Here is a 12,178-nt window from a genome sequence, read left to right on the forward strand (position 1 = left end):
TATCTTTATGTAAGACATTATGCATCGTGTCCCATACGCCTAGGGTATAGGATCGATTGCAAATGCTATAATGTTTGATCATTCTAAAATTTTCCAAATGCTTAGCGCATTAGGAGGGAAAAGGGACTAGAACGGTTTTTGACTAAAATAATTAAACAACTATCAAAGGACGATCTAAGGTTCGCCAAGGATTTGTTGCTTGTGAGTAGTTGGAAGTACAGTGTTGGATGGACGATATCGACATTATTATGAATAGATAAGATTCTATTAAGAATGAGTTGTCGTATGGCAATTATGGAAATGTTTCCATATTGGGAGTTGGAAATTAAGAACTTATGTCTAGATTAGAAAATTTTATGCAAAAAGGATGTTCAAAGGAATGTACTTTGAGTGAGAGACATCACATCTATAGAATTGTTTTGTAACAATTTCTGATAGAGAACCTTGTATTTTCATTGGCCAAGTCTTGGTGACTTTTGTGCTATGACTTTACGAAAGGATCGTTGCATAAAATGTTAGAATCTAACATATTCTAGTAGTGGCAAGAACCTTGTATTCTTACACTATCGTTGAGGATTAGGGATTGTGAAATGAGCATCATTGGAAAAGTTTCCAATTGATCTATTTCACAAAGCATGGACCATAGGAAACATAGTGTGCATGCTCGGAGCATGGGACAACTATTGTTGTAATTCAAGAAATAAGTTGATTTTCTGAAATAGTAAACAATGAATAATGAGTAATCAATATGGTGTTTAAATAAAAGTGTTTTATTTACGCTCAAAAGTTTTGGGGCCATATAGGATTAAGTATTATTGTTGTGTTTCATTTTGCATGTTTTGACTTCTAGAATAACTGGGTTATTCGAACCTCCACAGTCGGTCATACGTTGGAAGTAGGTATGAAGGAAGACTATCATGAATCTGTCTGTAGATTGTCTGAAGTGTTTAGACATAGCACAAGTTTGCTGCAGAGTTCATGAGTGCTTTGATAAGATTAGAGTATTGGATCAAACCCACGCTAACTTGAATCACTTCATGGTTTTTATCATGAGTAATTGTGAGACGATAACATTGTATATTCTTGAAACCGAGACATGTGAGTTATTATTTGTTGGTCGGTTGCGCATTGATAATAAGAAAACGCACCAGTAACTTGGTGTTATAAAACTTATTATTGTGTGTGATTTGATCAGTAAATGCAAGCAAGCATTTGAGTCGAAGTTTATCCATTCCTTTTACCCAAAGTGGGATAAAAGCGATATTTGTGGGCCCCTCGATGATTTAGTGATGAACCTAAGCGCTTGGCCAAGCCATGACTAAGTTGATGTGTTCAATTGTAGTCTGTTGTTAGTTGTCATAAATCGGAAGTTAGGAAACAATACAGAGAGAATGATCAAATTCATGTCTTGTGTCTATAAGATATCTTGAGAATGGAGGAATATATAATCCCTTATCTAAAGGACACGCGTATCTGATAAGATCAGAGTTGACAACGGCTTTTGAAAGCTACGATTGCTGATCAGGTTATGAAGTTATGCAAAATAGTTATTAGACTTATCCAAGTGGGAAACTGTTGGATTAGTGTCTAAGTCCATAACTATTTTGGTATGTACTTGACCCGATTATGAGCATGGTCCTTTTGGGTTGCCTTCACCATAACAATATGTAGGATGAATTAAGGAGAGAAAGGTTTAATTATTATTTATTAATATATTATGAGAATAATATATTAAAGGAGAAATCATATTGTTTAATTAATATTAGTCAAGAATTTATTAAGATTTAATTTTGTGGCTAAAAGAGATTAATTAAATTAAGGGGACTGATATTGTAATTATAAGATAGTTACAAAGTTGGGCTTAGGATCCATTAGATGGCAATGGACGAATTCTATATGGAGGTCCATAAAGAAATCATCCAAGGGCCTTCTGGAATGGTCCATTGGACTGCTTAAGGCCTAAGCAGTCAGATTAGGGTTTCCTAGTTGAAAACCCTAATAGCCTACATGTATATAAAGGACCCCTATGCCCCAAAAACGTGGTGAGCACTTCCTTTAGGGTTTCCAGCCGTTTTTGGTGCCTCCTCTCTCCTCCCTCTTCATCCAAGTTGCTTAGTGGGGTTTGTGACTCCATTAGAGGTGCAACACTTGAGGCACTAAGCTTTCTGAAGCCAAGGATTGATTGTTATTGCTATATAACAATCAAAGTTAAGATCTAAATCCTAATTTCAGTTATAGTTTATTAGATCTAGGGTTTATGGCTTTGGATTATCAATTGCATGTTCATTAGACAAACTAGATCCAAAGCTATTAGGGTTTGCATGTACACCATAGGATTGATGTATTGCTCAAAACCCATCACCATCTACCAAGGCATTCTAGAAGACATGTTGTTGTGTTTGGCGGAGAAGCAAACAACAAAGGAATCATGGGATGCATTGAAGACAAGGTTTCTTGGGGCAGATAGAGTGAAGACAAGAAGAATTCAAACTCTGAAGGCAGAGTTCGAAGCTTTGAGCATGAAAGATACGGAGGTAGTAGATGAATTCTTTGTGAAAGTGAGTAACATTCGTACCTTGGGCGAAACAATTGAAGAGTCGTATGTGGTGAAGAAATTACTACGGGCTGTGCCATCTAAATTTCTGCAGATTGCTTCAACTCTTGAGCAGTTTGGTGATTTATATGAAATGATAGTTGAGGAAGTGATAGGAAGGTTAAAGGCTCATGAAGAAAGAATGGTGGGTCAAGGTGAAACTGATGACAGGAAGCTTCTCTTGACTCATCAAGAATGGACATAAAGAAGTAAGAAGAAGACAGACGAAGACTCCAAATCCAACCACAAAGGGAATCGTGGTGGAGGCTCACGAGGACGGGGTAGAGGTCGGAGCAGAGGTGGTAATCAAGGTGGACGCGATGGTCGTGGCAGAGGCAACTCTTTTCACCAGAAGAACAACATAAACAATGGTGGGTCCAACAGTCAAGACAAGAGTAGTGTACAATGCTACAATTGTCAAGACTATGGATATTATGTTGCAGAGTGTAAGAATCCAAGAAAAGAAAGAAATCAAGTGAATAACTTGATTCAAGAACAGTTTGAAAACGAACCAACACTTTTTTTGGCATCTTTTGATGCAACTGTAGAAATTGGTGAAGTGTTCTTGAATGAAGAAAACTTAAATGCACCATTGAAGACAAAAGGAGATACAGTAAAAATTAAAATATGTGGTATTTGGATACAGGGGCCAGTAACCACATGACAGGTGACAAGTATAAGTTTAGAAATTTAAACAAAATGATTCAAGGTTATGTGAAGTTTGGGAATGAAGCTAGAGTGAGAATTGAAAGAAAAGGATCAATTGTTTTCCAGTGCAATAATGGAGAACATCGCAAGTTGGATGAGGTTTATTATATCCCAGATTTATGTAGCAACATAATAAGTCTGGGACAGTTGGCGGAAGGTGGAGATGAAATCAGAATAAAGGATCCATTTTATGGCTTCATGACACTTCTGGAAGGCTGTTGATAAGGGTCCAAAGATCTCAAAATCGGCTCTACAAGATTGAATTAGAAGAAGTGAAGTCAACATGCTTAGTTGCTGAAATCAGTGAACCGTCGTGGCTTTGGCACGCTAGGATGGGCCATGTGAATTTTCACTCTCTAAAACTCATGTCTGATAAGAAGTTAGTTGAAGATATGCCAAAGATACTCATCCTAAATCAGCCATGTGAAGGTTGCCTAGTAGGAAAAGAGTCATGAAACTCCTATCCTTCACAAGAAAACTACAATGCAAAGAAAAGATTGGAGCTTGTCCATGGTGACTTGTGTGCACTGGTCTCACCTCCCACACCCGCAGGAAACATGTACTTCATGCTGCTTGTTGATGATTACAATAGAGTGATGCGGGTCTACTTAATGAAAACAAAAGATGAATCCTTTCAAGTCTTTAAGAACTTCAGGGAAAAAGTAGAGATTGAAACAGGGGAGAAGATGAAGGTTCTTAGAACGGATCGTGGTGGTGAATATCTGTCAAACCAGTTCACCTCATACTGCAACGAGACAGGTCTAGATCGCCATTACACTGCACCATACTCTCCACAACAAAATGGGGTTGTGGAGAGGCAAAATTGAACTATTCTGGAGATGGTAAGAAGTAACTTAAAATTCATGAAGATGCCTGATGTTTTGTGGGGAGAGGCAGTAAGTCACGTTGTGTATGTTCTAAATAGAGTTAACACAAAAGCTCTTAAAGATACTACACTCTATGAAGTATGGACGGGTAGAAAGCCATAAGTAGAGCATCTTAGGGTGTTTGGGTGTGTTGGGCACATGAGGGTGTCCAAGAGTTACTTGAAGAAGTTAGAAGATAGAAGCATGAAAGTTGTTCATCTTGGAGTAGAAAGAGGGACGAAAGCATATAGAGTGTTGGATCCAGACACAGGTTTAATATATGTGAGCAGGAACGTGTGTTTTGAAGAAAATAAAAGCTGGCCATGGGAGACGGCAAGAAAGATCAGAGATGTTCCAGGAATGACGTTCACAGTGGATAGGTACATTGAAGATACCTTTGAAATAGAGGGATCAATACCTAATATGCCTAATGAGTTAAACGTTGGACCTTATCAAGATAGTCCAACATTGACTGAAAGTGGGCCATTTAATGAAGACATGTCGCAGCCTTTTAATACTCATGTACAACCCATTACTTCTCAATTGGAATCACCCACAAGCCCGCAAGGCACACCTCAACAGGTCGTATCGTCTCCACACACCACGACGTCGTCAATTGGGTCATCGAGCTCAGTCTCAAGCTCCACGGGTGGAGGCGCTCCCAAAAGGTACCGACTACTAGCCGATCTGTGTGAAAATACTGAACGATTATTGTTGATTCAAAAAAGTGAAGAGCTATCATCGTATACGGAGGCAATCAAGCAAGTCGAATGGGTTGAGGCTATGAAATCAGAGCTCGATTCAATTGAAAGAAACAAGACATGGGATTTGGTCGAACTACTTAAAGATCGAAAGGCAATAGGGCTGAAGTGGGTTTTCAATGTGAAGAAAGATCCAAAAGGAAAGATAGTGAAGCATAAGGCGAGATTGGTAGCAAGAGGGTATGTCCAAAAACCAGGGATAGACTATCACGAAGTCTTTGCACCCGTAGCTAAACTTGAAAAAGTACGAGTAATACTCGCCCTTGCAGGAACAAACAGATGGCTTGTGCACCATCTCGATGTGAAATCGGCCTTTTTGAATGGCAACTTAAAGCAAGAAGTTTACGTATCTCAACCAGAGGGATTCGAGAAGAAAGGTCAGCTAAACAAAGTGTTCAAACTGAAGAAGGCTTTTATGGGTTGAAGCAAGCGCCTAGAGCATGGAACGCTTGCTTAGACAGATACTTGAAGGATTTGGAATTTGCAAGGTGCTCTCAAGAATACTCTGTGTACACTCGAAACAAAGTTGGTAAAGTCTTAATTGTGGCAGTGTATGTAGATGAGCTGCTTGTGACAGGAAATTGCAATGAGGAGATAAAAATCTTCAAGGATCAGATGAAAAAAAGGTTTCAGATGAATGATCTGGGGTTGTTAACTTATTACTTAGGAATAGAGGCGAGTCAACATGAAGGAGGAATCACGTTGAAGCAAGATTCCTATGCAAAGATTATTCTAGCCAAGACCAACATAGCTGACTGCAACCCCACCAAATGCCCTATGGAACATAAGTCACAACTGACCAAAGATGAAGGCGGAGAGCTGGTGAATTCAACTGAGTATAGAAGAATCGTGGGAAGCTTGAGGTACTTAACCTATACCCGTCCAAATTTGTCCTTTGCGGTTGGTGTAGTTAGTCGTTTCATGGAGAGACCAACCACAAAGCACCTCTAAGTTGTGAAAGGAATTCTCATATATGTGAAAGGTACCCTAGATTTTGGTTTAGTCTACTCCAAAGGGAAGGATGAAACCAAGATTTTTGGTTACTCTGACAGTGATTTGGCAATGGATGTGAATGATCGAAGAAGTACAGGTGGTATGGCATTTTACGTCAACGAAAACCTTGTCTCATGGGCATCTCAGAAACAACGGTGTGTAGCTATATCCTCGTGTGAAGCAGAGTTCATGGCTGCCACATTGGCAACCTGTCAAGCAATATGGACGCGTCGCCTTCTTGCATAGATAACTAGAAAACCGGTAGCACCTGCAACTTTACATGTTGACATTAAGTCAGCTTTGGATCTCATGAAGAATCCTGTGTTTCACGGGCGCAGCAAACACATTGATACACGATTTCACTTTATAAGAGAGTGTGTGGAGAATGGACAAGTGAGAGTAACCCATGTTTGGAGTAAAGAACAAAGAGCTGATATCCTCACAAAAACAATGGCACATGTGCAACATAAGGAAATGCGGGAGCTGATTGGAGTCAAACAGGTACCAAACTCTGGATTAAGGGGGAGAATATTGTCATAATCCAGATTTGGCAGCTTAATTTCAAGATTTCTGCACGTTCTTTTTGTTATTTTACTTAGTCTTCAAGTTTGAATAAGTCCAAGCCATGTTGGCTAGTTGTTCCCTATTTTGATGCATACAGGGGTAACTTATTTCCTTTATGTTAGGCATTTCCTTTTCTAGTTTAAATACAAGGCAAAAAGTGTACGTTTGTAGTTCTCTCTTCTAAGTTAGTGAATAACAATTGCAACCTTTTTGCCCCTGTATGTGTGAGTTACTTTTCTGTCCCAATTTTGTTTTTATCTTTTGGTCACCGTGATACACTTTATTTTGTCCCCTATTCTTTGTCTCTTAAAGAAGCCACCATTAACACCTTAAGACCTTCTATAGCATGCATAGGGAACAACTAAGCATCAAGACCACATTTTTATGACTAGAGACCCTCATTAGGTCTGAAAGGTCGACTTATTCGATTAAGATCATGCCATGCTCAAGAATCACCATATTTGGGACCAAGAATTCCCTAAATGAGGAAATGGCTAGATCTACAATATAAGATGATCAAGCAAGGAGATATTTCCCTTTTGGAGGTAGCTAACATGTGAAGAATCCCAGATCCAACCTTCTCCCAAGATCCAAGGTCCTTGTACCAACTTCTTCTTCTTCAAGAATACCATCAAAGCACACAATGAGCTCAAAAAGCACTCTTCTCACTTAGGGTTTTCTAGAAAGGCGTTTTCTCATATGTAGGTTAATGAGGGAATGATAAACGGGGTGATAATGATGCTTATATATGGACCATAAACTAAAAATTAGGGTTTGAAGTTTTCTCACGTACGCCCTGCGTATGCGATGTACGCCCAACGTATGAGGGTTTGCCCCAGTACGCTCAGCATACACAACATACGCCCAACATACTACTTGTTTGTCCAAAATCACCAAAATGCCGCTATGGGTCATTTGCACTCTTTCTTATACTCAAGGACTAAAATGCAATATTTATTCATACATAGGGTTAAAATTGAAAGTAGCTCAACACCAGGATGTTGCAATTCTCCCCCACTTGAACTGGACTTCGTCCTTGAACTTAGTTGTTGCGTATAACTTAAGATAATGCTCCCGCATCTCCGCCTCCGACTCCTAGGTCCACTTGGATCTCCTTCGATGTTGCCACTAAACTTTTACGAGAGGTATCTCCTTGTTGTGTAGGATCTGCATCTTTCTCTCCACTCACGCTACCGGCCTCTCAATATAACTCAGGCGCTCATTGACCAGAATATCATCCAAAGGGACCACTACCTCATCGTCCAACACGCACTTCCACAACTGTGAAACGTGGAAAGTGTTGTGGATCTGGTTGAGCTCACTTGGCAAATCCAACCGGTCGGCCATACTGCCTACCCTGGCGATCACACAGAACAGTCTAATATACTAGGGACCCAATTCCCCTTCTTCCTGAAGCATATCACACCCTTCCAGGGTGAGACCTTCAGTAGTACCATGTCGCCGACCTGGAACTCCAACTCTGATGGACACCGGTCGGCATAGCTCTTCTGCCGACTCTGAGCTGTCTGCAATCTCTGCTTGATCTGCATGATGAGCTCTGTAGTTTGGAGGACCACCTCAGTCCTCCCCATGACTCTATGACCAACCTCTCCTTAACAAATTGGGGTACGACATCTCCGACCATTTAGAAGCTCGAAAGGCGGTGCACCACTGCTAGAGTGATAGCTGTTGTTGTAGGAAAACTCCGCAAGAGGTAGGTAGGAATCCTAACTCCCACCAAAAGCTATAATACAAGCCCATAACATATCCTCAAGTGTCTGGATGGTCCGCTGACTCTGGCCGTCGGTCTGAGGATGGTAAGCAGTGTTGAAATGTAGCCTCGTACCCAGTTCGTCATGGAACTTCTGCCAAAATCGGGAAGTGAACCGACCATCTCGATTTGATACAATGGAGAACAGAACCCCATGACGAGCAACAATCTCCCGAACATATACATCGGCCAATTTCTCAGTCGAGGAGCTCTTCTGGATAGCCAAAAAGTGGGCACTCTTGGTCAACAATCCCCGACTATCGATGACAAATCTATCTGTCTAATCCCACCAGAAACCAGAACCCATACCCGTAACTTAGCCTCAAATCTTGATGCATTTTGGTGGCTCCCGAGTGTATCGAAAAGCGAGACTTATGTGCCTTCTCCAAAACTATCTGTTTGATCCCACCAGTAACCAGAACCCATACCCGACCACACCGAGTCAACAATCCCCGACTATCAGTGACAAATCTGTCGATCTCGCCCCTAATCCTCTCCTGTTTCCAGTTCTCCTTCTTGACTCCTTCTGCCTGTGCCCCTATGATCAAATCCAAAAGTGGGGAATCAATGGATATCCTCATGCACATATCCCTAGCTAAAGATCCATCCGAATTGTGGCTCAAAGCATCCACGAATACGTTCGCTTTACCCAGATGGTATAGAATCTCGCAGTAATTATCCTTCACCACATCAAGCCACCTGCGCTGCCTCATGTTCAGGTTCAGCTGGTCCTTAAGATATCTCAAACTCTTGTGATTCGTGTAAACAGTACACCGGACCCCATACAAGTGGTGCCACCAAATCTTGAGGGCAAATACTACTGCCCTCAACTCCAGATCGTGGGTAGGATATCGTGCCTCATGTGGCTTCAGCTGCAGCGAAGAATACACAACCAGTCGCCCTCTCTGCATAAGGACCGCCCCCCAAACCAGTGATGGATGCATCACAAAATACCACAAAATCCTCGACACCCTCCGGTCAACACCGGGGCCTCATACAACCTCTGTCCAAGTGTCTCAAATGCCGTCTGTGCTCAAGGCCCCATCAAAAATCCACTCCCTTCCTCCTCAGACGAGTGAGGGGGTACAACAATCTTGGAGAAATGTTGAATAAATCTCAGATAATATCCTGCCAAACCCAAGAATCTCCTGATCTCTGAGGGAGACTTCGGAACCTCCCACTACATCATGGCCTCAATCTTGGATGGATCGACCAAAATCCCATTTTGGTTAACGAGATGCCTCAAGAACTGGACCTCTCGTAACCAAAACTCACACTTAAAGAACTTGGCATAAAACTGTTCTCGCCTGAACACTCCCAAGAGTTCTCGAAGGTTCTCCTCATGCTGCTCTGTAGTCTTGGAATAAACCAAAATATCATCAATAAAAACAATAACTGATCGATCGAGCATCGGCCTGCATACCCGATTCATCAAATCCATAAACATTGCAGGTGTATTGGTGAGCCCAAATGGCATCACCATGAACTCGTAATGCCCATAACGAGTCTGAAATGTTGTCTTCTCCACATCCTCCTCTCTCACCCTCACCTGATGATAACACGACCTCAGATTAATCTTGGAGAACCAAGATGCACAATGCAACTGATCAAAAAGGTCGTCAACATGCAGAAGGGGATATTGTTTTTTCACCGTCAACTTTTTCAACTCCCGGTAATCAATGCACATCCGGTGTGAACCATCATTCTTCTTGATGAAAAATATCGGCGCTCCCCATGGCGAACTGATCGGTCTGATGAACTGCTTGCCTAACAGCTCCTAAAGCTGAGAGGACAACTCATGCATCTCGGGCGGTGCCAAACGGTATGACAGCTGGGCAATCAGAGCCGCAAGTAGCACTAGGTTAATCCTGAACTCCACCTGCCTATCGGGAGGCACACCGGGTAACTCCTCCGGAAACACATCAACAAACTCCGTGATAACTGACACATCTGAAACCTAGACCTGCTCTCCCACCAGAGTATCAAACATATAGGCAAGATAACCCATACACCCATGCTGAATATACTGTCGATCCCCGGACGCCGAAGAAAACCCTGATCCAACCCTGGTACCCTCTCCATAGATGACCAATTCTCCCCCACTTGGAGTTCGATCTATCACTCGATGACCCTCACAGTCTATCATAGCACCAAACCTGCTCAACCAATCCATCCCCACTATCACACATACATCCCCCATTGGAATAGGGATCAAATCAATCGGATATGAAACCCTGAAGATCTCCAATACACAACCCTGATAAACTCTAGATGCAGAAACCACATGTTCGTTGGTGATAAAAACCCGCAACGGACACTCCAACTCGCTAAGGGTCATACCAAAATCCTTACTAAAAGATTGAGACACAAAGGACCGACTCGCACCCGAGTCAAATAACACAAAAGTAGGCAAAAAATTCACTAAGAACGTACCTAGCAGAAACATAATCATAAGCATACCATGATATAATCGACATAATAATAAATGGTAACATACCAGTAACGACGTCAGGCGCCGCCCTGTCCTCCTCTTCCATGAGCTGAAAAGCGCGACTTCGAGCCCTCCGGGGCTCCGCCCTGCCTTGTCACCCATCGATGATCCTCAAAGTAGTTGGCACTGGATCATGTGCCGGTCACGCTGTTAGGAAAGAACAATTGGCCTTAATATGGCCAACCTGCTCGCAATAATATCATATCCTGGTGGTCGGTGTGGGGACATGCTGGCGACAGTCCTTTGCACAATACCCATCCTTACCACATTTGTGGCACCCAAAAGTAGATTGACAAGAACCCTCATGAACCTTGCCGCACTTGCCTCAGGTCCAGATACTCCTAGACTAATCTCTCTCTATCTCTAAACCAAAGGGACGTATCTTGAGCGATACATATCAGAAAACTGCTCCCATGATACATTATCTCTTTGCTCTGGAGTGTATGAACTTGTAACCAATCTCCACGAATCCTTTGCTCCAGACCGAAAAAGGTTCAGAGCGCACTTGACCTTCTAGTCAGCTGGGCAGGATCAAGTAAGGAAACATCCCTCAACATCGGACAACCACCTCTTGGAAATGATCGGGTCCTGGACTCCATCAAACACCAGGGGCTTCGTATTGTCGAAGTCCCGGTACTGGGAGGCTCTCCCCCCACCAATCCCTACAACAGCGATGGTCGCGGTAGCTGCAACAACAACAACCTCAGAAAGTGTCGCGTATCGGTCATCAAAGAACTCCATCACGGCGGTCTTGATAGACCTAAACAACTCCGGTATCTGCCCCCGTACAATAAAAACAACATCAACATGAATCATCTACCTAACTTGGTCCTCAGTCACCCCTGTCATATTATGGCTACTTGCTCCTGCTCCTGATTGTGACATTCCCATTTTCATGGCCAGAAAAGACCGATTTTGTTTATGCTTTATAAAAATCAGAATACTTCTTTTAACAAAAATGTTGCGGAATTTGTTCCCAGAAAACATGGTAAATAGGTTATCAAAGCATTTCCGAGGAAATGTATTTTTATTCATTTTCAAAACATTGGGATGTCATTGTCAATACAGAAACATAAGCATAAACAGAACTTACATTATTTACACTAGTGATCTACATCTCTTTTAAATCTCTCAGTGTAAATTAGCTTCGTATCGACACCTGTGATACAAATAAGCTTGAGTGGGTCAGGTTGGGAAACCTGGTGAGTACATAGGGTTTTCAACCCACAATAATATAATTATTATGTTTAAACAACGAACAATCAACCCCATTTATCCATCCCCATTATCTTCCTTACTCTCAAGGGTCTACCCTAAGAGTCATCTATTCGTTTCTTCCGAAGTCCCTTGCTTCCAGGGTTATAAGGCCGACACTAAGTCCATAGCTGCCAATGCACTAATTCCATAGCTGCAAAAGTTCCTTCATCGGGT

General features: G+C 42.0%; 1 protein-coding gene across 1 annotated transcript; it reads left to right on the top strand.

The window, feature by feature from the left end:
- The first annotated feature begins 2,339 nt into the window (after positions 1 to 2,339).
- On the top strand, positions 2,340 to 3,523 carry LOC145158473 (uncharacterized). Its single transcript, XM_079077365.1, has 3 exons — positions 2,340 to 2,748; positions 3,037 to 3,147; positions 3,240 to 3,523. The coding sequence occupies exons 1-3, from the start codon at positions 2,340 to 2,342 to the stop codon at positions 3,521 to 3,523; spliced, it is 804 nt and encodes a 267-aa protein (XP_078933491.1).
- The last annotated feature ends 8,655 nt before the right edge of the window (positions 3,524 to 12,178 follow it).

Source organism: Lactuca virosa, chromosome 2, assembly GCF_052849685.1.
Source record: "Lactuca virosa cultivar CGN04683 chromosome 2, Lactuca_virosa_CGN04683_v6, whole genome shotgun sequence".
In the NCBI taxonomy this organism is placed as follows: domain Eukaryota; kingdom Viridiplantae; phylum Streptophyta; class Magnoliopsida; order Asterales; family Asteraceae; genus Lactuca; species Lactuca virosa.